The 27,565-nt window shown below is 44.9% G+C and overlaps 2 protein-coding genes across 3 annotated transcripts; one reads left to right on the top strand and one right to left on the bottom strand.

The window, feature by feature from the left end:
- The first annotated feature begins 541 nt into the window (after positions 1-541).
- Positions 542-4,026, top strand: LOC110534756 (B-cell CLL/lymphoma 6 member B protein-like). Its single transcript, XM_036933922.1, has 4 exons — positions 542-941; positions 1,127-1,230; positions 1,335-1,398; positions 1,580-4,026. The coding sequence occupies exons 1-4, from the start codon at positions 662-664 to the stop codon at positions 2,671-2,673; spliced, it is 1,542 nt and encodes a 513-aa protein (XP_036789817.1). The 5' UTR covers positions 542-661; the 3' UTR covers positions 2,674-4,026.
- A 9,409-nt stretch (positions 4,027-13,435) lies between these two features.
- LOC110497276 (zinc finger and SCAN domain-containing protein 2) lies at positions 13,436-23,001 on the bottom strand. Of its 2 annotated transcripts, XM_036933912.1 has the most exons (5): positions 22,401-22,998; positions 17,853-17,989; positions 17,212-17,430; positions 15,497-15,569; positions 13,439-15,393 (listed from the first exon to the last, which is right to left on the bottom strand). In XM_036933912.1, the coding sequence occupies exons 1-5, from the start codon at positions 22,696-22,698 to the stop codon at positions 14,204-14,206; spliced, it is 1,917 nt and encodes a 638-aa protein (XP_036789807.1). In that variant the 5' UTR covers positions 22,699-22,998; the 3' UTR covers positions 13,439-14,203. The 2 variants fall into 2 exon arrangements, with proteins under 2 accessions (XP_036789808.1, XP_036789807.1); XM_036933913.1 differs by lacking the exon at positions 17,212-17,430 and having other exon boundaries at positions 13,436-15,393; positions 22,401-23,001.
- Positions 23,002-27,565: the final 4,564 nt, after the last annotated feature.

Raw genomic sequence — 27,565 nt, 5'->3', positions numbered from 1 at the left:
GAGTTGGACTGCAGAGTGAAGGAAAAGCATCCAACAAGTGCTCAGCATATGTGGGAACTCCTTCAAGACTGTTGGAAATGTCTTATGAAGCTGGTTGAGAGAATGCCAAGAGTGTGCAAAGCTGTCAAGGCAAAGGGTGGCTACTTGAAAGAATCTCAAATATAAAATATGTTTAGATTGAACACTTTTTGGGTTATTACATGATTCCATGTGTTATTTCATATATTTATTGTCTAAACTATTATTCTACCATGTAGAAAATAGTAAGAATAAAGAAAAACCCTTAATGGGTAGGTGTCCAAACTTATGAGAACGCCCCTAATGCAATTCTAAAGTATAATACATCCACAGTGTGATTTAAACAGAGTCACTTTTTTTAAAATATCAAATTAACTAGCTATTTCATCTTAAGCATTATCTAGTCCAAATATGTCATGTTTACAATATTTGTCACCATTTGAATGACTTCCAATTGCGGACATTTATTTTGAAGGCGAACAGCAAATTCCACTGTTGTGGAAAATCCTTATTGTGTCTAGCTCCACAGATAAAAATATATTTACGTTTGAAGCATACCGTGTGAACTTTGAGGACGTTGATTGAACACTGCAATGCAAATTACTATAACATAAGTGTTTAAATTAGACATAGTGCCAAGAACATGACCGATACCGTCGTCTTTCATGCTCAGCTAGCCTCCATCATTGAGGTTTTGGCGAATGCAGCCGTTGCCGAAATCTGCAAACTTGTAGATGACGGGCATGCTGCCTTACGTTTGGAAATTTCCCATAGCCAGAAAGAAATCGATAACCTGCGGAGGAAGCTGCTTTTGACAAAATACCAGAGTTCTCAACGGGGCACAGAGAAATTCGGAGCCCTGCGACGCACAGTTCACTGGCGCGACACCAATCGTGTTGCCCGAGCAAGAGGGAGCTTAGTAGGAAAGTCATCAGACAGACTTAGATATTGTAGTTTTTTTTAAACCATATTTCAACACGTTAAAAATAATGGTCATGTAGAATATATTGGATATTGTAGTTAAAAAACAAACATATTTCAACACTTTCAAAATAATGGGTCATGTAGAATATGTAACGTTTATAAGGGTTTGTGTTTTCTGGTGCAGTGGAGAATTGTTTTGCCGACAGTGAAAGTGGCAACTTAACGCAGGATGTCACCAACTGGAGAGATTCAGGACGCACAGCGACAGACCAGGATGGGAGCATGCAGGTCAGTTGTCATAGACATGGTAAAATATATGATTTGTTTTCTCATATTTCAAATGGTTTTGGGGATATGTTTCTAATCAAATGTTCCGGATGAATACAAAACAGATGGCAGATATGCGAGAGGCACCTCTTATCAAAATGGAGAACCTTGACACCAGTAGAACGGAAGGTATTTTTGTGCAACCTATCAAATCTATGCAGTTTACACTTTATGTTAAGTAAAGACTTAAGTGTGTATTGCAGTATTTTATTACCTTCTTAGTCATAACCCATAACTATTAAATAAGGCAAAGAAGAATCCGTCTCCACTACAGGAAGCTGATGCTGTGCTTTACGTTGACCCATTTCAGAGATTGTCCAACCAGTCAGTGAGAGCAGTGTGAAGATCATTGTAGCAGAACCAGGTTCTTCATCATCTACTGAACCCACAGACCTTCTGGACCAGCAGGGCAACAGACACAGAGCTCCAGACACCTCACTCAATATAGAACCTGAAAACCAGACGTTCCAGCATCCAGCGTCACAATACAACAGAGCAAGACAGGACCATCAGGTTGCTGAGGGTGTGACCTGGGAAACTGACCATCAACCCATAGAATACAGCCTGTCCCAATGGACAGAGAACCAAGAGACTGACAACCCAACTGTGAATGCTCCTCACAATGCAGGGCCAGACTCCAAGAGGCTGTCTGGACATCCAGAGAGGAGAGGGGCGCCAGGTAACTCAGGCGTCAGCATGTCTGCTTCAGGCTCTCTGGACTGGGTGCCTGATGTGGTGATGGTGGACTCAGTTCCCATTAAAGTGGAGGTAGATATGAGTTCAGAATGGAGCATAATTGGCCAAGAGGCGACATCTGGAGAGGTTTGTTCAGAAAGCAGGCAGCTTGTGGACAACAGAGGAAGAGGGGGAATGGAGTCTGGACAGACAACGTGTCCCCCTGACACTCAACATGCAGAGCAAGGGACAACTGTAGGATCAAGGTCCAAGATGTCAGATTTCAACAGACTGTCCTCCCTAAACAGCTTTTCATCCCCAAGTATTACTCTCCTCCAGGTTCCCCAAAGAGGGAAGCCAGCCCCCTTCCTGAATTTCAACATAAGTACCACTTCTTCATCGAAAGGCATAGAAAAGCAGCAACAACAGCTGACGTCTCACTCGTCCAAGAGTCAGCTCCGGTGCAGCCTCTGTGGAAAGCCCTTCCCCCAGCCGGCGCACCTGCGGAGGCACATGCGGGTCCATACGGGGGAGAAACCGTACGGCTGCAGCCACTGCACCAAGCGCTTCTCCCACAGCCACCAGCTGAAGATGCATGAGAGGGTCCACACCGGAGAGAAACCATTTCATTGCATCTACTGTGGGAAGTGCTTCACCCAGTCTGGCCACATGAAGAAGCACCTCCTCGTCCACACTGGTGGCAGGCCACAGGACGTTGTGCTGCCCTGAGTGTTCCAAGGTGAAGTTCCGACTAGATACAGATCTAGGATCAGCTTCCTCTTCCCCAATCCTAACCTTCACCACTTGTGGAAAAAGATGCTAAACTTACCCAACATCAGCATCTAGGGGCAACTTCACACTTCTCCACCCGGCGTAATGATAGGCAGTGCCAGGAGTTTTTCCTCACCACGTGACAAGACCAAGGAAAAACTCCTGGCCCTAGTTGTAAGGGGAATGGCTCCACACTACTGGGGTTTTCATATGAACACTGGGTCCATGTGTTTTTAACAGTTTGGATGTTTTCCACATTGAACACGACCCTCTGTGTGTAGTGGTTGTGTTTTCAGTTCAGCTAGCTTAATGCTTGGTCCAGAGTGGATTGATAATGTATAAGTTATTACAGGTGAAGATTTTAAACATCCTTATGAATTTGTATTTGTGCAGGGGTGCACCAAAGAACAGCATTTAAGAATTCAGGAAGCTCTGGACAGGTGCCTGGGTGAGCAAATCCTGTTGGTGGTTGAGAGCCCGTTGCTCGGCTCTTCTCTTACCTGCACGCAGGAAAGAGGAGGAAGGTTCAGGGAAGAGCGCAACGGTGACCTCTTTTCTGGACATCGACATGGCAGAAGAGCAAAGCGACAGTTTCACGGACACCAACACAGTCCTGGCACTGTAAATGGACATGGTGACCTAGCTGGTGCAAGTAGAGAGAGTGCTGACTGGAATGGTAGGCTGTCAGTGGTTGGGTTTATAGAACTATCTTCATACCCCTTTACCTTCTTCATCATATTCAGCCTCGGAAACCATATGCTGGTTTTTGAGTCCCAGATTTGGAATGAATTGAATTTCAACCCAATCAATTCAATCAGAGTTCTCTCTGGTTTATTCCTTTACATTCTGACTGTTTTGAGCAGGTTTGACAGGTTAGGATGTGCATCATCACTGTAGACCTGGAGTCTTCAACCTTTCCTTGCCCAGGGATCCCCGCCCAGGCAAACCGGCCAACCAGGGATCCCCGCCCAGTCAAACCGGCCAACCAGGGATCCCCGCCCAGTCAAACCGGCCAACCAGGGATCCCCACCCAGTCAAACCGGCCAACCAGGGATCCCCGCCCAGTCAAACCGGCCAACCAGGGATCCCCACCCAGTCAAACCGGCTAACCAGGGATCCCCACCCAGTCAAACCGGCCAACCAGGGATCCCCGCCCAGGCAAACCGGCCAACCAGGGATCCCCACCCAGGCAAACCGGCCAACCAGCGATCCTCATCATATGTTAGCAAAACATTTTTCACATGTCTTATCATCAGGAGAATGGCAGGGAGAAGTTATCAACATTTTAAAATAAATGTAATTTTTAAAGAATTTTGACCTTGCCACATTATAATTGGAAGAGGAACTCTAACATAGCCTATAAGCTAGACCGGTAACTCCTAACACATTTTCACTAAGAGCTGCTGTTTAGCTGGTTAAACAAAGGTTAGCCGTGTGTTGGCAAAAATGAAGTCAAGAAAGCTTACCAGCAGCACTTGCCTCACTGGTGGCCTATTGACTGGGGGACTATTGACTGGGGGATAACTGACTGGGGGACTATTGACTGGGGGACTATTGACTGGGGGATGACTGACTAGGGGACTATTGACTGGGGGATGACTGACTGGGGGACTATTGACTGGGGGATAACTGACTGGGGGACTATTGACTGGGGGACTATTGACTGGTGGATGACTGACTGGGGGGCTATTGACTGGTGGATGACTGACTGGGGGACTATTGACTGGGGGATGACTGACTGGGGGACTATTGACTGGGGGATGACTGACTGGGGGATTATTGACTAGGGGGCTATTGACTGCGGGGCTATTGACTGCGGGGCTATTGACTGGGGGGCTATTGACTGGGGGGGCTATTGACTGCGGGGCTATTGACTGCGGGGCTATTGACTGGGGGGCTATTGACTGGGGGGGCTATTGACTGGGGGGCTATTGACTGGGGGATGACTGACTGGGGGGCTATTGACTGCGGGGCTATTGACTGCGGGGCTATTGACTGGGGGGCTATTGACTTGGGGGGCTATTGACTGGGGGATGACTGACTGGGGGGCTATTGACTGCGGGGCTATTGACTGGGGGGCTATTGACTAGGGGGGCTATTGACTGGGAGACTATTGACTGGGGGACTATTGACTGGTGGATGACTGACTGGGGGGCTATTGACTGGTGGATGACTGACTGGGGGGCTATTGACTGGGGGACTATTGACTGGGGGGCTATTGACTGGGGGGGCTATTGACTGGGGGGCTATTGACTGGGGGGGCTATTGACTGGGGGGCTATTGACTGGGGGGCTATTGACTGGGGGGCTATTGACTGGAGGGCTATTGACTGGGGGGCTATTGACTGGTGGATGACTGACTGGGGGGCTATTGACTGGGGGGCTATTGACTGGGGGGCTATTGACTGTGGGGGCTATTGACTGGAGGGCTATTGACTGGGGGGCTATTGACTGGTGGATGACTGACTGCGGGGCTATTGACTGCGGTGCTATTGACTGGGGGGCTATTGACTGGGGGGCTATTGACTGGGGGGGCTATTGACTGGAGGGCTATTGACTGGGGGGCTATTGACTGGTGGATGACTGACTGGGGGGCTATTGACATGGGGGCTATTGACTGGGGGGCTATTGACTGCGGGGCTATTGACTGGGGGACTATTGACTGGGGGGCTATTGACTGGGGGGCTATTGACTGGGGGGGCTATTGACTGGGGGGGCTATTGACTGGGGGACTATTGACTGGGAGACTATTGACTGGGAGACTATTGACTGGGGGACTATTGACTGGGGGACTATTGACTGGGGGGCTATTGACTGGGGGGCTATTGACTGGGGGACTATTGACTGGGGGACTATTGACTGGGGGACTATTGACTGGGGGACTATTGATGGGAGATGACTGACTGGGGGACTATTGACTGGGGCTTTCTTAACGCCTGTGTCAGATACTCCAGTGAGTGTAATTAGCTCCAGTGAGTGTATTAGACATTCTCATTAGACATTCTCTTTTCTGCTGTAAGTATATATTTTGTTGCTAGCGATATTTATAAAAACATTTTAAATATATATTTTTTAATACCCCTATGGGGTGTGGCCCCCCGGTTGAATAGCTCTGCTCTAGAAACCAAGCTACTCACTCACCTCTTCTTTAATCCCAGAATCCCCAGAGGTACTATGGTCTAGGGAAACCTCATCTTCTGGAGGTATTAACAGTACCTGTAGATTTATCTCACCTAGAACATCACCTTCCTACTTTCATAATATCAGATTTGAAACCACTCACTCGTTGTTTTTGATTCTCCATACAGATTAACATTCATATAATAGACTTATACAGTTGGGGCAAAATGTATTGTGTTTACACTGAGTGTACAAAACATTAAGAACGACTGGCTAATATTGAGTTGCGCACCCCCCTTGCCATTAGAACGGCCTCAATTGGTCGGGCCATGGACTCTACAAGGTGTTGTAAGCGTTCAATAGGGATGGTGGTCCATGTTGACTCCAAGGCTTCCCACATTTGTGTCAAGTTGGCTGAATGTCCTTTGGGTGGTGGACTATTCTTGATACACACAGGAAACTCAAAAAGAAAGGAGGACCAAGGCGCTCTTCATATAATTGATTAAAATGCCTTTATTAGTATGGCATGTTCAATAGAAACAAAGTTTTTTAAAACCGATGTGTTTCGGCTGCATGGCCTTCGTCAGGGAGTACAAAAAATGGAATACAATGTCCTCTTTTGAACAGCTTTTCAATTAGCCCTAATTGGAAGAGGGAGTGGTTACACAGGAAACTGTTGAGCGTGAAAATCCCAGCATCATTGCAGGTCTTGACACAAACCGGTGTGCCTGGCACCTACTACCATACCACGTTCAAAGGCACTTCAATATTGTGTCTTGCCCATTCACCCTCTGAATGGCACACATACCCAATCCATGTCTCAATTGTCTCAAGGCTAAAAAATAATTATTTAACCTGTCTCCTGATTGAAGTGGATTTAATAAGTGACATTAATAAGGGATCATAGCTTTCATCTGGATTCACCTGGTCAGTCTATGTCATGGAAAGAGCAGGTGTTCATAATGTAATGTGTTGTACACGCAGTGTGGGTGTGTTTATCTGTGTGTGTACATGTGTACTAACGTGTGGAGAATCAGGGCAGGTGGTCGGTCCAGTTCAAGTGTTCAAGCAGTCTGATGGCTTGTGGACAGAAACTGTCTCTTGAGCTTGTTGGTATCAGACCTCGTGCTCCGATACCGTCTGCCCAACGGTAAGGAAGTGAACAGCTTGTGACTGGGGTGTGTGGTCCTTGATGATGCTGCGGGCCTTCCTCGGGTACAGTTTCCAGTAGATGTCTTTGATGGGTGGAAGCTCGGTCCCAGTGTTGTACTGGGCCTTCTTCACCACTCGCTGGAGGGCCTTGCGGTCATGGACGGAGACATACCCGTACCAGGTAGTGATGCAACTGGTCAGGACGCTTTCGATTGTGCAGCGGTAGTATTTGTAGTGGCATGACGAATTTCTTCAGCCGCCTTGACAATAGTGGTGGTGGTGTTGGTCCATGACAAGTTCTCAGTGATGTGGACGCAGAGGAACTTAAAACGGTTGACTCTCTCTTCTGCAATCCCATTGATGTGGATTGGGGTATGTTCCCTCCTCTGCTTCCTGAAGTCAACAGTCAACTTTTTTTGCTGACGTTGAAGGAGAAGTTGTTGTGATAACGCTACAGTGCCAGTTCACTTACTTCCTTCTTATAGGCTGACTCGTCGTTGTTGGTTATCAGGTCTACAACTGTGGTGTCGTCAGCAAACTTGATGACTGCGTTAGTGTCGTACAAATCCACGCAGTCGTGGCTGAACAGGGACGACAGCAGAGGGCTGAGGACACACCCCTGGGGGGCCCCTGTGTTAAGTGTCAGTGTGGAGGAGGTGTTGTTGCCAATCCTCACACCTTGTGGTCTGCCCGTCAGGAAGTCCAGGATCCAGTTTCAGAGGGTGGTGTCCAGACCAAGGGCTCTGAGCTTAGTGCCAAGCTTAGAGAGAACAATAGTGTTTAATGCTAAACTGTTGTCAATAAACAGCATTCTCACATAGGGGTTCCTCTTGTCCAGATGTGTTAGGGCTGTGTGAAAAGCGATGGAAATGGCATCTTCCATAGATCTGTTGGAGCGGTAGGCAAATTGGAGTGGGTGCCGTGTGCCTGTGATTCAGCTCATACTGAGACTAGAACTCAGGACCTCTGTCTCGCTAACACACTTGACCGCCCTCCTGAAGGGTTACAGCTCATGCGCTATTGAAAAAGTCCATCTATTGCGGGAGGACGATGCTTTGGCCTGCTGAATAAGTTTCACAGATCCTCATCTGCTACATTCACCACCGTAACTTGCTCCACAGCGCCCCCAGTGGTTGAACCATCACAACTGTAAAGTCCAGTGGCACCGTTGTAAAGGATGTCACGCTGCTTGTTTAGCAGCTTCCCCCGATTCAGCTCATAGGGAGACTCAACCTCAGGACTTCTGCCTCGAACCCACGTGACCGCCCTCCTGAAGCATTCCAACCACCGTGCTATTAAAAAAGGCCTTTAATTGCGCAAGTGTTGTTAGTTTCACGTGTATGTTTGTGTTAGACGTTTGTTTCAATTCTCCGGCAAGGGTAGTCATTATAAGGTCAACGTGACAATGGGTTAAGACTGTGTTAGCCTGTGAGCTAAAGCCTAGGCATTGGTCCTCTGACTTGGATGAGTCTTCAAGGAGGAGGTCAAATGAGGGTGAAGTCTAACAGGTGGTTTGATGACCACGCTTTTGTGATAAGTGACTTGTCACAAAAGCGGAGCCCTGGGTTAAACTTAACACGTCTTCAGCCAGGTTGCTCATCACATGCATGGATCACCGAACCACGTCTGTTGCATTCTCATTAAATGGGTTGCACAGATCATTCTGTTTCTGTTTGCCACAGAAAGTGGTCTCGTGCAGGAGGCCTGATTTGAACCCCAATCAGTTATATTGGTGCCGTGATCTCTGAGTATGAGGTCAAAGGGGAGTGAAATTTAACAGAGGTGGTTCGATGAACCACTCTCTTTTGATGAGTAACCTTGCTGGAGACTTGTGTTAGCTTCCTGAACTAATCCCTATGGGCTTTAGTTAAGTGGACTAACACATTCTTGTGATATGCAGGAGACCTGGGGCCTGTTGCACAAAACTAGGATAAGGGATTAAGCCAGGATATCTTGGTGATCCTGGCTCAATTGATCCGTAATCCGGTTGCACTAAAGATGGATAGGGGGCAGGAGGATATGTTATGGTATAAATTACCATGGAGATTTATTCTGTGGAGCTAGCCTGCTCCAGACCAGGCTAAATTCCAGGATCTATTTAATCTCATCCCTAATGTCAGTCAGCAGTCACCACAAATGGAAACCAATAGTTATTTCACTGCTCACTATACATTGTTATCACATATAACTAGACCCACTGTTATTTAAACGTTTGTGATCATTAATTTCAATGATTTTGGATAAAAAATGATTTTTAGATGATGTTGCTATCATTAGATAATTTACAGTTTCCCATAGACTATAAGGCTATATATAAAATGCTAGAATATTAGGGCCACAGAGGGGAAAAAAACACAAGTCATAATATTGTAACCAGTTGTTTTAAAGGAGGACAGTTGTTAAAATGACAGATGTGGGGCATTTCGTGAAATTGTACTTCAGTATGGTTTCATAAACAAAGACATGCTGATGTGCCAGAATATTAAGTATCACATTGTCATAAGTATCAAAACTGTAAAAACAATATGTAGCTTTTCTGCAGAAAGAACCAGCCTCATAAATTTATGACTTTATCCTTTTTCTTCAGTGTGGCCCTAGTACTCTGTCATATAAACAAATACACATTCCATATGAATATAAAAACACAATGTGTAACATTATGTTCCTTTATTGAATAAGGACAAAACAAAGCAGGTAAACCATCAGCTCCTTTCAAAACTGAAGTCACAGTGACTCTACAAGATGGAAAGCACAGAATCTAAGCATATTATACAAAATGATACATATACAGACCTTTGAATGTGTATAACACACCCTGCATGTCTGCACACTAAAATAAATGCAGGACAAATCCATACACATCAACTGAACAGACAAATTAATGGATGCAGTAGCCTCCCTGCAGCCTTGTATTACACACAGTATACCGCACAAACATCATAAGAGGCCAAATTCGTCAAAAAACGAACCCAAAAAAACCCAAATTCCTCTGCCACCGCAGGACATATTTAACCAAAATTGAAAGCACACATACTAACTAAAATAATTCAACACATATTGGTCCCTCAGCAGCCGACCACTGTCGTCATCAGGGAAGATTGCCGGATTGTCCCAGTCCATGGCTGGTGGCACTCTGGGGGCCCTCTCCTTCCTCAGGCAGGCCACATTGTGAAGGACAGCACAAGCCACAGTAATATCACATGCCCTAACAGGGCTGACCCTTAATTTGTGAAGGCAGTGAAAGCGTGCCTTCAGGAGGCCAAAGGTCATTTCAACTCTGGCCCTGGTCCTGGCATGGGCATGGTTGTAGGCCTGCTGTGCTTCCTGGGGGTCTGTGAAAGGTGTCAGGAGAAAAGGCTGGCAGCCATACCCCCTGTCTCCCAGCAACACACCAGAGAATTCACCTGTCAACACAAAATCTCATCATTACTACCTCATAAACACAGTGATATTCTTGACACAGCCATGATGGTTATAAATAGGGGTTGTGTGGCTTACCTTGTGATAGGCACTGATAGATTTCAGAGGCCCGAAAGATTCTGGAGTCATGGACTGAGCCAGGCCATTTTGCCACAACATTGCTGATCACACAGTCAGCATTGCAGACCATCTGAAATCATAAGATGAGGAATATTACACCAATCAATGCACATCACTGGCAATGCAGAGTGTTCGTCAATGGACAATATCAAAAAGTTATGTTCACCTGAACATTAATGCTGTGAAAGGATTTCCTATTCACAAAATCGGCCTCATGGGCACCTGAGGGGGCTTTTATCCTTATGTGTGTGCAGTCCACTGCACCAATGACATTGGGGAAACCTGTCACACAAAGTAATGAGTATCCTACTATGTGTTAACAGTTGTCCTGTAATTTGTAGATCCTCTTACCTGCAATCCTATAGAACTCCTCTTTGATGTCACAGAGTCTTCTGTGGCCAGGGAAGGAGATGAAGACATCTGCTAATGCTTTGATAGCCAGACACACACTCCTTATTGTGCGGCAAATTGTGGCCTTGTTCAGCTGTTCTGCATCCCCCACTGAGTACAGGAAGGCTCCACTAGCAAAAAAGCGCAAGGCCACACAAACCATTTGCTCCACACTCAGTGCATGGCTCCGTGCAGTGCGGTGCTTAATCCTGGGACCCAGTAGTCTGCATAGATACCTGATGCCATGTGCAGAAAACCTGTATCTTTCATATAGATGGTCATCAGGGAAGGCCAGTGGGTCCAACCGGTCCCTGAAGACCCTTTCTCACCTGAAGGCTCTCCTCAGCACAAGTGCTTCTTCATCCACCACATCTCGCACGAATGGGCATGCCATTGTCAGAGCAGAAAGGAACACACAATTTTGGGCCTTCATATAGGCTAGTGGCCACACCTGGTGCTGGGGGGGGTGGGCAAAAGAGGGCGATGCCTTATAACGATGACTTGGTTGTACTGATTGCTGGGAAAATAAAAAAAACCTTAGAAAGATGCCACCGTCCTGTGTGCTCACAATAAGAGCTCATATGTCATGGCTCACTTGACTTTACGAGAATATACCTAATTTTTATTTTGAGCTGTGTCATCTTCTTGGAGCTGGGGGAGGAAAGAAAAATAATGATTAATACATTTGTGTTACAGTTAGCATACAGTGTACATTGAAGGCATATCTCACCTCCCTCTCAAGTTTTTTTATTTCAAGGTCCAGTTTCCTAATTGTCCTCTTTTTTATTTCGAACTCCAGTGCAAGATTTTCCATCTTTTTCTTCTTGTACTGAATGTCTATGTCTGCCAGTTCTATTTGGCACCGGAGGTGGTTGCCATACAACTTTCTGATAGCTTGTGAGCTCTGTGAACACAATACAATTAGCGCAGCTGGAATTTGGCAGGATGTGGTGTCCTTTTATTAATACGCACTATGTTGCCAGGCTGGTTTTCCCACTGTATAGCATCTGGGTCCTGTAAAAGAAATTAGATTTTTTTATTTTGATGAGGACTCCTCACCATTGTAGAGTAAATAGTACTTTCACAGTCTTAACATGATACCTCATGCCTTCTGGAATCCAGAGAGATGGTCTCCTCCTCATCATCGTCTCCATCATGTGCTGTTGCTGCTGCACTGGGGCCTTCACCCTATCACATTTAATCGGATTCATATTGAAGCTAGTAGACAAGACATGCCAGGCCTACAGTATGCCTTTGATGGAGTACTCACTGGATCAGCATCGTCTGGTGCTTGTGCTGGTGGCTCTAACAGGAACACAGTGCTGCCAGACACTGCAAGGCAATAGGTAAACCAAAGTCAGACAGTCCAAATTGATTCAATATGAATGTGGTTGTATCCCATGTAGAGATGGAAGGACATACCTTGAATGAAGCGGGTGGCATCTTGGGAGGAACCTATGCTCGTCTCTTTCCCCCCAGGGATCCCCTCTAAGACGGGCCTGCCTTTATTTAGCTCCAAGGCCATGTCCTCTGCTGGGGTAAGGTCAGCCTTTGGTGACCCACCACCCGTGCCTTGTCTGTGGGTATTCTTTTTCACTGCTAAAACAGTACAGACAATGTGTGAGCAGGCACCTTCTGGGTACAATATATGCTTGTGCTTTGTTAAATATTATTCAGGGACCATACCATTCTGCAGAATGTTCTTGTATTTGATTTTGACCTGCTGCCATGTCCGTTTTGGCCCGTTCATGTTTAATCTACACACACACACACACACACACACACACACACACTTAATGGAGTCACACTGCAAAAAATTACTTGGTATTTTTGTCTTGTTTTCAGTAAAAATATCAAAATTTTTATCATAGCTTTATACAGTGTGATGGAGTTACTTTACACAATTTCACTCATATCTGCAGTGCATTTCAATAAAAAAAATTTACCGTTTCATAATTACAGTACAACTGCATTTTTGGAGATGTGAATTAAATATTTGAATTGTAATTGTGATGTTTCAGCGGAGCGGTGAGTGTGTAATTGTGCACTACTTACGCATTCAGGCGGTCTGCAATACTTTGCCACGCTTTTTCTCTTTGCTTTATCACTGTGGCGGTGTTGCCTTTCTTCTTAATTATATATTTTACCTCCTCGTATGCCTCCATGAGGATTTGTGCTTCCGACGGGGAAAAGTACGCGGCTCTAGTTGCCATGGTAAATCAGTTAATCTGTGATCTGTGGCGGGGTCTATTTGAGTGAGCCGTGAGCGCGCACCTATCCAGGATTGGTTTCACCTGGCTTAATGAATCCGTGTCTGCTCATCCTGGCTTGGTCTTTGTGCAACCAATTAAGCCTGGACGCACATGTTTTGGCTTCATTGAGCTCAGCTGAGTCATTTATCCCGGATGTCTTAATTCTACTTTTGTGCAACAGGCCCCTGGTTCTAACCCAGTCAGTCATAAGAGCAAGATTAAATAGGGAGTGGAAAGGCTGTGTTTAGAAGGGCTGTGACGGGGCAATGTTTACTTATGGGAAACACTTTTTTTGTGTCACTCCCTTCTAACACACCATGTGATCGTCATTGAGGGGAACCGAAGATATGTCCATATTTCAGGAAGGGGGTCATAATAGTTTATTGCCAAAATGGTTCAAACAGTAGAGCCAAATTCAGAGGAATTCTTCCATTATTTGACACACTGCTCGTACGACTGTTGCCATTAAAAGTTTCCCTAACGGAATCTACACGCGCACGAAAAACGACGAAGTTGGACATCTTTGTTATTATTTAGCTAGCAAACAAACTTTCCCGAGTAAAACCCTTATGTGGTTAAACAATCTACTTCCGGAGACAGTTTACCGTAAACACAGATCACAGAGATGTATTTGCTGAGATAAAGCTAAATGTATTACTCTCATTCTCAAAGACAATACCTTTTTCAAATTTCCCATGAGTTGCTTTATTTCTTTTGAACTTTAACACAAGCATGTTGATTGTGACAAAATCTTAGTTTTGCCTGATTATTTTCAACACTTTGCGTCACAAATACTGTAGGAATTTATACAATAAGTTGAACATTTTAGACAAAAATAACCAACATGAACCAATATAATAATCTGCAGTCAAACATTTAGTGTCACTTCTTTTTATAACATTTTTACAAAAGGCTCCAGAATACAAAATAACAGTCAGGGGAGAAATACACAGGTAACAACCTTTAAGCCAGAGCAATCATACACATACAATTTACAATCAATTCAGAAAACACAATCCCAAATCACAACACAACCTATAATTTTCGTGCGTGAACTGTCTGGTGTCTTATCAGATTGCTCAGAAAGGAGAAGTTCTTCCCACACTGGGTGCAGTGGAACAGTTTCTCACCCGTATGGACGCTCTGATGCACTTTTAAATTGCTGGAATGAGAGAACTGTTTCCCGCATTGAGCGCATCTGAAAGGTTTCTCCCCTGTGTGTACTCTCTGGTGCCGCTTCAGGCTGCACAGCTGGCTGAACTGCTTCCCACACAGGGCGCACTCGTACGGTTTCTCCCCTGTGTGAACCCTCTGGTGCATCTTGAGCTGGCACAGGTGAGGGTACTCCCTCTCACAGAAGGTGCACCTGTAGGACCTCGCCCCCTCCTCCCTAGACCCTCTGTCCTGATGAGTCCCAGTCACGTCGCCCAGGTGGGTGTCGGGGGCGCTCCCAGGGAAATCTACCCAGGTGGGGTACTGCAGCTCCTCGGTTCCCGTGGCGTATGGAGTGGCGGTGGTTGCGGGGTTCTGAAAGGTGCTGAGGCGGTTGTGGAAAGCGCCGTCCATGCCGATGGTGTAGAAGTGATTGTCAGGTGAGTTCTGTCTCGCTGCTGGCTGGACACCTGGGTGAGGATGATGAAGATGATGATAAGCGTTACTCGAATGTCCTCCGAGAAGCATGGCATCTGCTTCACTATGTCCTCCTTGATGATGCCCGTGTTCCATGATGTCACCTTGTCTCCAGGACGAGGGCGTGCCATCCCCATCGTCAACAGGAAGGGGGTCGATAACTATGACCTCCGACATGACTTCTGAATCGACCTGGGAATACTCGTGTTCACTCCTCACCATCTGAGGAAGTGGGGGAATAGGGTTCAGCTTTGTGAGAGGTGAGGGGCTTCCTGAGACTGTCTTGGCAACATAACTAGAACAAGACGGCCGATCATTCTCTGTATCACTGCCTCTTCGCTTATGGGAGTTTACAGGCAGATCGGTTGTTCTCTCGCGGTTTAGGCTGCACTGCTGTTTAGCAACAGGTCCTGGACCTGTGAGTTGGAACACCTGGCTCAGGCTCTCAGGCTCCGGGTCTGACTTGAAAACAGTGTCTGATCTGTTGACAGTCACTATGCTGTGTTTGGTTCTGAGCTCCTGAGTGAGCTCTGTTTGGTCCGTGTCTAGAGAGGTCGGTGTGTTTGGGTCTGTCATTCTGTGGCCACTATCAGTACCTGAAGAGACAACAAAAGCATGATGGTCATATGCAGTCAAATAAAACAATGAGGTTGTCAATCAGTATGTCATTTTTCATTACAGCAACCCCTAAATCATTACCTGGCATCTCCCTCAGACCCTCTTCTTTCTTCCATGGCTGGAGGTCTCTCTCCCCTTCCACAGTAGATTTGGCCTGAAAAGAGGAGGGAGGAATTAAGTAGACAGACACGAGCTCTACAAAGCTCTCAAACAAATGCAGGTCTATTATAACTCAGATATTACTAGGCTATAATATTGATCTAATGGCTTGAATTAAGTTGTTAATTTACTGACTCAACTCATGGACACAGAACATCTAAAGCTTCTCAAACATATGAAACTAAAACTGGACCTCAATAATTCACTTGTAATTTTGAAAGAAAAATGTCCTTTCCTTACAATATATTTAGGGTCAATGTGAGAATATATATTTAGAGTCAAGAAGCAACATGAAATTATTTGAAAAATATTATTTATTGAGGGAATTATTGGATTTAATGAATAAACAGCTACAGCCATTGGTGAAATTGTTACAGAAGAACAGACAGTTTTTCAGTCTCACAGTAGAATTTCAGTATCTGCTATAACTTTAGTGTGACGCACACAGTATTATTAGTAGAACACAACCATGATCAACCTTAACAGTCAATGTGAGTGATGCTGTTGGCCTTTAAAGAAGCCAAGAAAATGTAACAGTCTTTGTAGATAATGTCAATATGAACCACATTGTATTGTAGACGTATGAGACCAGGGCAAACATCCTGCAGACATACGACTACGTTAGAACCAATGACGTTTGAACTCATGCTATTTCTATAACAGCTTTTTTTCAATAGGAATCTCTTGTTCCATGTCAGTTATCAATGATGAAGCTTCTGATGTCTTTTCAGATTGCTGGTGTGGGAGAACCTGCGTCCGCAATGTGCACAACTGAAGGGCTTCTCGCCAGTGTGGACGTTTAGGTGCATTTGGAGATGGCTGGCGCCCTCAAAGCTCTTCTCACAGAAGTTGCAGGCGAACCCCCGCTTTCTAGTGTGGATGACAGCGTGCTGCTGCAAGTCACTCTCGTGGACAAACTTCTTATGGCAGCTCGGGAAACCGTACTGTCGTTCTACGGTGCCAGGTCTAACATCTGTGGCAAGATTACTCAAATGACAGGAAGTTGTGGCACTTGGTCTAAAATGGCTGACAGGAAGTGAGGTATGAGCTGGTTGTTGAACTCCTCTTCCTGGTATTTCAGAGTGTCTCTGGAGGCTTGCCAATGAGCACCAACTATCTTTGTTGGCCTCACCTGTGCCAAGATGAATGCCTGTATTTATCTCTGAGGGCCGGAAGCCAGGTGAAACCAATTGCGTTGTGTTGTCTCTCATCGAATCGTGGTGATTCATTGGTGTGTTTCTGTTAAACCCTCCCACTCCCTGCTTATTTCCAGTCCCATTGTCCTGTGGTGTAGTAGCTGTACTCACCTGACCCCACTCGAAACCTCTATCTACCTGCTGGCCACTAGATACACTGCTCATATCTGTGGCCGAGCTAGTCTGTGTTTCTGGGCCCACTGGGCCACTCCCTAGGTCCATTACTTTAGTGTGAGCAGCAGAGGAGCCATCATCAGTCACTACTACCTCTCTCCACACCTGGTTTAAAGAACCTCTTAGGAGATTGAAGTCCCCGTTCATGTCACACTTTGTGTCCAGACTCTGTCTCTCTGCTTTGGGTTCAAATCCTGTGTGTTGCTGGGGTCCCTGGTTCACATTCCCTGTTTCTGATTGGAGGAGGACGGCGTCAGATCCACTGACCTCCATAGCGGTGTTGTTGTAGTTGTTGTTGTTGCCTCTGGGGCCACTGGACTGGAAGGCGGGGTCCTCTGTGGTGGCTGCAGCCGGTTGGGTGGTTAGTTCTCTGCTGCCCTCCACTGTTCTAGCTGGGTGGCTGAACCTACAGTCCTGGTCACCTGCTTCTCCCTCCACCTTGATGATCAGCAGGTCTGGTTCCCCTTCCTCTGTCTCTGCTGACTGCTGATGGGGTTAAGTGGGAGAGATGAGTGAGTGAGAGAGCATACACTATCTACTGAATGGAGATATGGGCATGACATGGGATTTAGTGAAATTCATAGTAGTTGTCTTGTTGTTATTGTGTTATAATCTGTGGTGTAGTGGAGGGTAAACTCCACCTTCTGTATGTTACACATGCCTTTACAACCCTTTGGCACAAAAATGCATTGAAAGTATAGGGAGTGTTGCTTTAATCACTGTATACGGCGATCATCGTTTACCATCCATATTTTTAACCACTACATCACTAGTTATAGTGTGCTGGTATATATATGTCTATTCAGACATAACCTCATCCCCAGGCGGAAGGAAGTGTCTGGTGTCCGAGACTAAAACAGATATAAGTCTGTGACAGTCTAAAATCGGCTGTTAAAATTGGAACTTACCTCATCACTTGTAGCATCCATATGCTTTGATGGAGAGACATCGTCTTGGTCCACGTCTATGGGCTGTCTGTCTCTTTGAATGCTGCTGTTCCCAAAACTTCTGTTGGAAAGTCTGGCTCTGCTTTGCCAAGTAGGTCCTGGAAATAAATGGGGAGGTTAATTTGACCCCATCCATCAATGTTGTTTTACAAAGTACCAAGCAAACATATGTTCATGATGTATGTTATGTGTCTGTAGAGCTAGAAGAATCCTAGCTGTGTTGACAGTACAATGAAAGCATGATACATCCTCAAATCTTATTTTATTGGTCATGTCAAGTACACATATTTTACAGATGTTATCACAGGTGTAGCGAAATGCTTGCGTTTCTAGCTTCATCAGGGCAGTAATACCTACTGTAACAGTGAAATGCTTGTGTTTCTAGCTTCATCAGGGTAGTAATACCTACTGTAACAGTGAAATGCTTGTGTTTCTAGCTCCATCAGGGCAGTAATACCTACTGTAACACAGTGAAATGCTTGTTTCTAGCTCCATCAGGGCAGTAATACCTACTGTAACACAGTGAAATGCTTGTGTTTCTAGCTCCATCAGGGCAGTAATACCTACTGTAACACAGTGAAATGCTTGCGTTTCTAGCTCCATCAGGGCAGTAATACCTACTGTAACACAGTGAAATGCTTGTGTTTCTAGCTCCATCAGGGCAGTAATACCTACTGTAACACAGCGAAATGCTTATGTTTCTAGCTCCATCAGGGCAGTAATACCTACTGTAACACAGTGAAATGCTTGTTTCTAGCTCCATCAGGGCAGTAATACCTACTGTAACACAGTGAAATGCTTGTGTGTCTAGCTCCATCAGGGCAGTAATACCTACTGTAACACAGTGAAATGCTTGTTTCTAGCTCCATCAGGGCAGTAATACCTGCTGTAACACAGTGAAATGCTTGTGTGTCTAGCTCCATCAGGGCAGTAATACCTACGTAACACAGTGAAATGCTTGTGTTTCTAGCTCCATCAGGGCAGTAATTCCTACTGTAACACAGTGAAATGCTTGTGTGTCTAGCTCCATCAGGGCAGTAATACCTACTGTAACACAGTGAAATGCTTGTGTTTCTAGCTCCATCAGGGTAGTAATACCTACTGTAACACAGTGAAATGCTTGTGTTTCTAGCTCCATCAGGGCAGTAATACCTACTGTAACACAGTGAAATGCTTGTGTTTCTAGCTCCATCAGGGCAGTAATACCTACTGTAACACAGTGAAATGCTTGTGTTTCTAGCTCCATCAGGGCAGTAATACCTACTGTAACACAGGGAAATGCTTGTGTTTCTAGCTCCATCAGGGCATTAATACCTACTGTAACACAGTGAAATGCTTGTGTTTCTAGCTCCATCAGGGCAGTAATACCTACTGTAACACAGTGAAATGCTTGTGTTTCTAGCTCCATCAGGGTAGTAATACCTACTGTAACACAGTGAAATGCTTGTGTTTCTAGCTCCATCAGGGCAGTAATACCTACTGTAACACAGTGAAATGCTTGTGTTTCTAGCTCCATCAGGGTAGTAATACCTACTGTAACACAGTGAAATGCTTGTGTTTCTAGCTCCATCAGGGCAGTAATACCAACTGTAACACAGTGAAATGCTTGTGTTTCTAGCTCCATCAGGGCAGTAATACCTACTGTAACACAGTGAAATGCTTGTGTTTTTAGCTCCATCAGGGTAGTAATACCTACTGTAACACAGTGAAATGCTTGTGTTTCTAGCTCCATCAGGGCAGTAATACCTACTGTAACACAGTGAAATGCTTGTGTTTCTAGTTCCATCAGGGCAGTAATACCTACTGTAACACAGTGAAATGCTTGTGTTTCTAGCTCCATCAGGGCAGTAATACCTACTGTAACACAGTGAAATGCTTGTGTTTCTAGCTCCATCAGGGCAGTAATACCTACTGTAACACAGTGAAATGCTTGTGTTTCTAGCTCCATCAGGGCAGTAATACCTACTGTAACAGTGAAATGCTTGTGTTTCTAGCTCCATCAGGGTAGTAATACCTAACAATACAAAACAATACAGACACATCCAAAAAATAAAAAGGAATTAAGAAATATCAGAACGACCAAGGTCAGAGTCCGGAATAAATCTATATGTATATGATAGTATATATAGACAGCATGGACAGTATATGAGTAGAAAAGGTAGGTACAGCAGTAGTTATATAGGATGAGCCTTAACTAGAATACATTACATCCATATAAAGTGGGTAAAACAGTATGTAAACATTATTAAAGTGACCAGTGTTTAATGACTAGGGCAGCAGTCACTAAGGTGCAGGGTAGAGTATTGGGTGGTAGCCGGGCTAGTAACAGTGACTAGGGGCGGCAGCGTAGCCTAGTGGTTAAAGTGACTAAGTTCAGGGCAGGGTACTGGGTGGAGGCAGTCTAGTGGGGACAGTCTGATGGCCTGGAGATAAAAGCAGTTTTTCAGTCTCTCGTTCCCTGCTTTGATGCACCTGTAAAGTCTCCACCTTCTAGATGGTAGTGAGTGAACAGGCTCAGCTGGCTGAGGTCCTTGATATTCTTCTTGGCCTTCCTGTGACACCTGTGCTGTAGATGTCCTGGCAAGGGTGCCCCCGGAAATACGTTGGGCTAACCGCACCACCCTCTAGAGAGCCCTGCGGTTGCAGACGGTGCAATAGCAGTACCAGGTGGTGATACAGTCCGGAAGGATGCTCTCAATGGTGCATCTGTAGGTTTATGAAGGTCTTTGGAGCCAAGCCAAATTTCTTCAGCCTCTTGAAGTGGATCTCAATAATTACATCTAGGCCGAACTGTATTGACAGTACATAAATCATGGCTGTATTATACTAGCTTTGAACTTTGTAAAATTGAAGATTCATGTTTAATTTAATTTGTATTTATTTCACCTTTATTTAACCAGGTAGGCTAGTTGAGAACAAGTTCTCATTTGCAACTGCGACCTGGCCAAGATAAAGCTAAGCAGTTTGACACAAACAACACTGAGATACAAATGGAATTAACAAACATACAGTCAATAATACAGTAGAAAAAGTATGTATACAGTGAGAGCTAATGAGGTAGGACAAGGGAGGTAAGGCAATAAATAGACCATGGTGGCGAGGTAATTACAATATAGCAATTAGACACTGGAATGGTAGAATGTGCAGAAGATGAATGTGCAAGTAGAGATACTGGGGTGCAAAGGAGCAAGATAAATAAATAAATACAGCATGGGGATGAGGTTAGTGGATGGGCTATTTACAGATGGGCTATGTACAGGTTTAGTGATCTGTGAGCTGCTCTGACAGCTGGTGCTTAAAGCTTCAGCGATTTTTGCAGTTCGTTCCAGTCATTGGCAGCAGAGAACTGGAAGGCGGTCAAAATAAGAATTGGCTTTGGGGGGGGCTGACCAGTGAGACATACCTGCTGGAGCGCGTGCTACAGGTGGGTGCTGCTATGGTGACCAGTGAGCTGAGATAAGGGGGGACTTTACCTAGCAGGGTCTTGTAGATGACCTGGAGCCAGTGGGTTAGCTGACGAGTATGAAGCGAGGGCCAGCCAACGAGAGTGTACAAGTCGCAGTGGTGGGTTGTATATGGGGCTTTGGTGACAAAACGGATGGCACTGTGATAGACTGCATCCAATTTTTTGAGTAGCGTGTTGGAGGCTATTTTGTAAATGATGTAGCCGAAGTCGAGGATCGGTAGGATGGTCAGTTTTACGAGGGTATGTTTGGCAGCATGAGTGAGGGATGCTTTGTTGCGAAATAGGAAGCCGATTCTAGATTTATATTTTGGATTGGAGATGTTTAATGTGAGACTGGAAGGAGAGTTTACAGTCTAACCAGACGCCTAGGTATTTGTAGTTGTCCACATATTCTAAGTCAGAACCGTCCAGAGTAGTGATGCTGGACGGACAGGCAGATGCGGGCAGCGATCGGTTGAACAGCATGCATTTAGTTTTACTTGCATTTAAGAGCAGTTGGAGGTCAAGGAAGGAGAGTTGTATGGCATTGAAGCTCATCTGGAGTTTAGTTAATACAGTGTCCAAGGAGAGGCCAGAAGTATACAGAATGGTGTCGTCTGTGTAGAGGTGGATCAGAGAATCACCAGCAGAATGAGCGACATCATTGATGTATACAGAGAAGAGAGTCAGCCCGAGAATTGAACCCTGCACCCCCATAGAGACTGTCAGAGGACCCGGACAACAGGCCCTCCGATTTGACACACTGAACTCTATCAGAGAAGTAGTTGGTGAACCAGACGAAGCAATCATTTGAGAAACCAAGGCTGTTGTCTGCCAATAAGAATGTGGTGATTGACAGAGTCGAAAGCTTTGGCCAGGTCGATGAATACGGCTGCACAGTATTGTTTCTTATCGATTGCGGTTATAATGTCGTTTAGGACTTTGAGCGTGGCTCGGAAACCAGATTGCATAGCGGAGAAGGTGCGGTGGGATTCGAAATGGTCGGTAATCTGTAATTTAATTTAAAATACGTGCACAGTGTCAAATGCATCATCATCACCAACCTGTCGTTGCCGTCTCACGATGGTTGTGTCTGTTTAGGAGGCGTATTCCATGAAAGCGATTGTGGACGGACCCCTCTGAAGACTTTGTTCTATCTGCTCGAAATCTGGTGATCTGAAGTTCCATCAATTTCATTTTCCTCCGGAGAAATTCGTTCTCCTTGTGGCTTTGGGACATCTTCAGGTGTACAACCGCATAGCCATCGTCAACAACTTTGCAGATTTCGGCAACAGCCGCGTTGGCTAGCACCTCCATGATTGAGGCTATCTGCGCCTGGAACTCGACCACGGAACCCGACATTGTCCCCCGACGCTTTTGGCCTCTTTTCAATATGAAAACAGTCTTTGTGTTTTCTATATTATGAGTATCTAGCAAGCTATTCAAACAAATACAATAATATCAGAAACTAAACATGGATAGCTAGCTAGCTTTGTTTGTAGCTCACTGGTGAGATTATTTTTCCTGTTCCTGATCACAGTAATGTAATCATATGCTGGACTTGAAAGTTGGACACCGCCACCTACTGTATAGGAGTGCTCCACAATAACAACAATGTTGGAGCTCCATAATAAACATGTTTTCTGGTGTAAACAATATTTCATGATTTTTCTAAAATAAAGCATTTAACTATTTCTGGTATTTCTAATAGAAATAAACGACAAACAGTTAATTGACTTGAAAAAAAAGTTAATTACAACAGTATGACAGACTAGCCTACTATTCATATATATGAATTCCATCAACATCTTTACAGCCTATCAATCTGATAGTAAATCTAAAGTATATTGTTGACAGGCAAATGGAAATAATTGTTTAATTACTGTTCACCTACACACATTCATAAGGATGTTTTAAATATTTACTTGTCATAACTTATACATTATCAGTCCACTCTGGACCAAGCATCAAGCCAGCTGAACTGAAAACACAACCACTACACACAGAGGGTAGTGTTTAATGTGGAAACCATTCAAACGGTTCAAAACACATAGACCTAGTTTTCATATGAAAACCCCACTAGTGTGAAGCCGAGCCATTCCCCTTAAATCTAGGGCCAGGAGGTGTTCCCTGGTCTGGTCACGTGGTGAGGAAAAACTCCTGCACCTGCCTTTCATTGTGTCACAGGTGGAGCAGTGTTAAGTTGTCCCTAGATGCTGATCTTGGGTCAGTTTTAGATTTTTTTTCCACTAATGGTTAACGTTTTCCATGTCTTTGGGGAACCTGTTGGAGAGTAATCCTTTGGGATGAAAAGTGTCCTCTCCTGACACTCAAAACGCAGAGCGAGGGAGAACTGTAGGGTTGAGGTCCAAGTTGCCAGATTTCAAAGGACAACTCGCACCTTGAATCTCAACCCTACAGTTTTCCCTTACTCTGCGTTGTGAGTGTCAGGGGGACACTTCTCTGTCTGTCCAGACTCTATTCCCCCTCTGTGTCCCCCTCTTTGACAGTAGTTTGGCCTGAAAGGAGGAGGGAGGAATTACATTGACAGGCATGAGCTCTACAAAGCTCTAAAACAAATGCAGGTCTATTATAACTCAGATATTACTAGGCTATAATATTGATCAAATGGCTTGAAGTAAGTTGTTAATTTACTGACTTAACTCATTGACACAGAAAATGTAAATCTTCTCTGTCTTTAAAACATTTGAAAGTCAAATCGGACTCTGTACTTTTAAAAGGAAAAAATCCTTTCCTTCTAACTTATTGAACTGATTTAATTTGGAAGCAAAGTGAGAATATATATTTAGGGTCAATCTATTAAAAGGTCAATATATATTTAGGGTCAATTTATTATACCTGTTTGACAGGTACACCCACCTAGTACCGGGTCGGACCCCGATTTTCCTTCAGAACAACATGAATTATTCGGGGGAAAGTCTGAAACGTTCCACAGGGATGTTGGTCCATGTTGACGCGATGGCATCACACAGTTGCTGCAGATTGGATGGCGGTACACCCCCGCCACCAGCCTGTACTATTGACACCAAGCAGGATGCGTCCATGGACTCATGCTGCTTACGCCAAATCCTGACTCTGCCATTAGCATGACGCAACAGGAAATGGGATTCATCAGACCAGGCAATTTGTTTCCACTCCTCAATTGTTGTTGATTGCGTGCCCACTGGAGAAGCTTCTTCTTGTTTTTAACTGATAGGGGTAGAACCCGATGTGGTCGTCTGCTGCAATAGCCCATCCATGACAAGGACCGATGAGTTGTGCGTTCCGAGATGCCGTTCTGCACACCACTGATGTACTACGCCATTATTTGTCTATTTGTGGCCTGCCTGCTAGCTTGCACGATTCTTGCCATTCTCCTTCGACCTCTCTTATCAACGAGCTGTTTTCACCCACAGGACTGCTGCTGACTGGATGTTTTTTGTTTTGTTACTCCAGCCTCGGGAAACCCTACACACTATCGTGTGTGAAAAGGTCAAACATTTCTGAGATACTGGACCTGGTGTGCCTGACATCAACGATCGTACCACGCTCAAAGTCGCTTAGTTCACTCCTTTTGCCCATTCTAACGTTTAATTGAACAGTAACATTGCCTCGATGCCTGTCTGCCTGCTTTGCCTGATTCACTGTCTGTAGGAGCATTCAATTTTCTTGAACGGGGTGGTGTACCTAATAAACTGGGCGGTGAGTGTATATTTAGGGTCAATATATATTTAGGGTCAATCTATATAGGGCCAATCTATATAGGATCAATCTATACTGAACAAAAATATAAACGCAACAATCAACAATTTCATATAAGTAAATCAGTCAATTAAGATACTTAAATTAGGCCCTAATCTATGGATTTCACATGACTGGGAACACAGACATGCATCTGTTGTTCAGATACCTTAAAAAAATAAGGTAAAGGCGTGGATCAGAAAACCCTTCAGTATCTGGTCTGACCACCATGTGCCTCATGCAGCGCGACACACATCCTTTGCATAGAGTAGATTAGGCTGTTGATTGTAGCCTGTGGAATGTTGTCCCACTCTGCTTCAATGGCTGTGTTGCTGGATATTGGTGGGAACTGGAAAACACTGTTGATCCAGAGCATCCCAAACATGCTCAATGGGTGACATGGTGAGTATGCACTATGCAGGCCATAGAAGAACATTTTTAGCTTCCAATAATTGTGTACAGTTACTTGCAACATGGGGCCGTGCATTATGCTAAAACATGAGTTGATGGGTGGCGGATGAATGGCACTACAATGGGCCTTAGGATCTCGTCACGGTATCTCTGTGCATTGAAATAGTCATCGTTAAAATGCAATTGTGTTCGTTGTCTGTAGCTTATGCCTGCCCACAACATAACCCCACTGCCACCTGTCCGGCCGACCGGCCCAATATCTGTCTGGCCAACCGGTCCTATATCTGTCTGGCCGACCAGTCCTATCTGTCCGGCCGACTGGTCCAATATCTGTCCGGGCTGACCGGTCCTATCTGTCTGGCCGACCGGTCCCTTCTGGTCAGAGGAGAAAGGAAGAGTCAGAGAGAGAGACAAAAGAACATCAACAAGACCTTTCATGATGTGACGGGGAAGATAGCCAAATTGTTGGTATGGCGCAACAACACTCGTGTGCACATTCCCCTTCGATGGAATTGGAGGAATTGAACCCTACGGTCTAATAACTGTCTGGCCGACCGGTCCAATACCTGTCTGGCCGACCGGTCCAATATCTGTCTGGCCGACTGGTCCTATATCTAAATAAAGTGTGCGCCTGTTTCACAAATCTCTGCTCTCCTGCACCTGACTTCGCTACCAGTACGCACACATCTGACAGAAAGTCATCAACGTAAGCATTTAGTCTTTTTTTCACCAAACTTTCAACCTAAATCCAATGACATGGTGACTTTTTTTGGTTGATTTCATGTTAATTAACTGAACCAAATGTTAATCAAAACTAGAAGTCAGTCAGGGCCCAGTGGGATGTTAGTCTGTCAGCCCTATCTACTTTGACATCACCCTCTCTCCTTCCCAACTTTCTCCCCTCCTCTGGCTCTCTCGCTCTATTCCTGACACAGGCCTAATGAGCTGGTCTCAGGAACAAAATGGACAGATAGGACCAGTCGGCCGGACGGCCAGATAGGACCAGTCGGCCGGACGGCCAGATAGGACCGGCTGGACAGCCAGATAGGACCAGCCGGCTGGCCAGATAGGACCAGTCGGCCGGACGGCCAGATAGTAACAGATGGGTCCGGTTTATGTCGTGCCAATTCACTCTCTGGATGACACACAAACACAATCCATGTCTCAATTGTCTCAATGCTAAAAAACAACTTATTTAGCCTGCCTCCTCCCCTTCATCTACACTGATTGAAGTGGATTTAACAGGTGACATCAATAGGTGTATTTAGGGTCAAGAAGCACCATGGAATTATTTGAAAAATATTATTTATTGATGGAATTATAGGAATGAATGAATAAACAGCTACAGCCATTGGTCAAATTGGTACAGAAGAACAGACCGTTTTTCAGTCTCACAGTAGAATTTCAGTATCTGCTATAACTTTAGTGTGAGGCACACAGTATTATTAGAATAACACAACCATGATCAACCTTAACAGTCAATGTGAGTGATGCTGTTGGCCTTAAAGAAGCCAAGAAAACGTAACAGTCTTTGTAGATAATGTAAATATGAACCACGTTGTATTGTAGACGTATGAGACCAGGGCAAACATCCTGCAGACATACGACTATGTTAGAACCAATGACGTTTGAACTCATGATATTGCTATAACAGTTTTTTTCAATAGTGTTAGGTTCTAATTCTCAGAGTAAACAAGTCAACAGACACTATGAAAGCTTAACCAAGTTTATTCTCCCAGAGGATCAATACAGCTGCATTAGACAAAACATGTTTCCACCAACAAGTTTATATACTCCAGTTTAGATGCACTCCTCCTTGTCTCCAACCCTGACATCTGTTATGGTTCGACAGGAAGACCAAGTGATTACCTCAGCCCCCTTGATGCCTAATCCAAAGCTCTCTCCCCTTATCAATGCCTGCCACATGTGATCGCTTCCCTGCCCAACTCACGGCTGTCATGGTGCCTGGTACTAGACTGTGTCTCTTCTCCTCCCAGAGGACCCCTCCCATAGGATCCCTGATGGCTAACAATAACATATCCTGACATAATGTAAACGTTATACATTACCCTCTCTC

Source organism: Oncorhynchus mykiss, chromosome 10 (genome assembly GCF_013265735.2).
Source record: "Oncorhynchus mykiss isolate Arlee chromosome 10, USDA_OmykA_1.1, whole genome shotgun sequence".
NCBI classification, from domain to species: domain Eukaryota; kingdom Metazoa; phylum Chordata; class Actinopteri; order Salmoniformes; family Salmonidae; genus Oncorhynchus; species Oncorhynchus mykiss.
This window is presented reverse-complemented; position numbering and strand designations above follow the sequence as displayed.

What these genes read in the sequence shown, in the direction of transcription:
- LOC110534756 (XM_036933922.1), top strand. Translation starts at nt 662, where the DNA reads ATGACCGATACCGTCGTCTTTCATGCTCAGCTAGCCTCCATCATTGAG. An exon ending in AGCAAGAGGGAGCTTAGTAG is followed by an intron (nt 942 to 1,126) that starts GAAAGTCATCAG and finishes TTTCTGGTGCAG; the next exon opens with TGGAGAATTGTTTTGCCGAC. An exon ending in TGACACCAGTAGAACGGAAG is followed by an intron (nt 1,399 to 1,579) that starts GTATTTTTGTGC and finishes GACCCATTTCAG; the next exon opens with AGATTGTCCAACCAGTCAGT.
- LOC110497276 (XM_036933912.1), bottom strand. Translation starts at nt 22,698, where the DNA reads ATGTCGGGTTCCGTGGTCGAGTTCCAGGCGCAGATAGCCTCAATCATG. An exon ending in TCGTGAGACGGCAACGACAG is followed by an intron (nt 17,990 to 22,400) that starts GTTGGTGATGAT and finishes ATTTATTTCCAG; the next exon opens with GACCTACTTGGCAAAGCAGA. An exon ending in GGGTCTGAGGGAGATGCCAG is followed by an intron (nt 15,394 to 15,496) that starts GTAATGATTTAG and finishes TTGTCTCTTCAG; the next exon opens with GTACTGATAGTGGCCACAGA.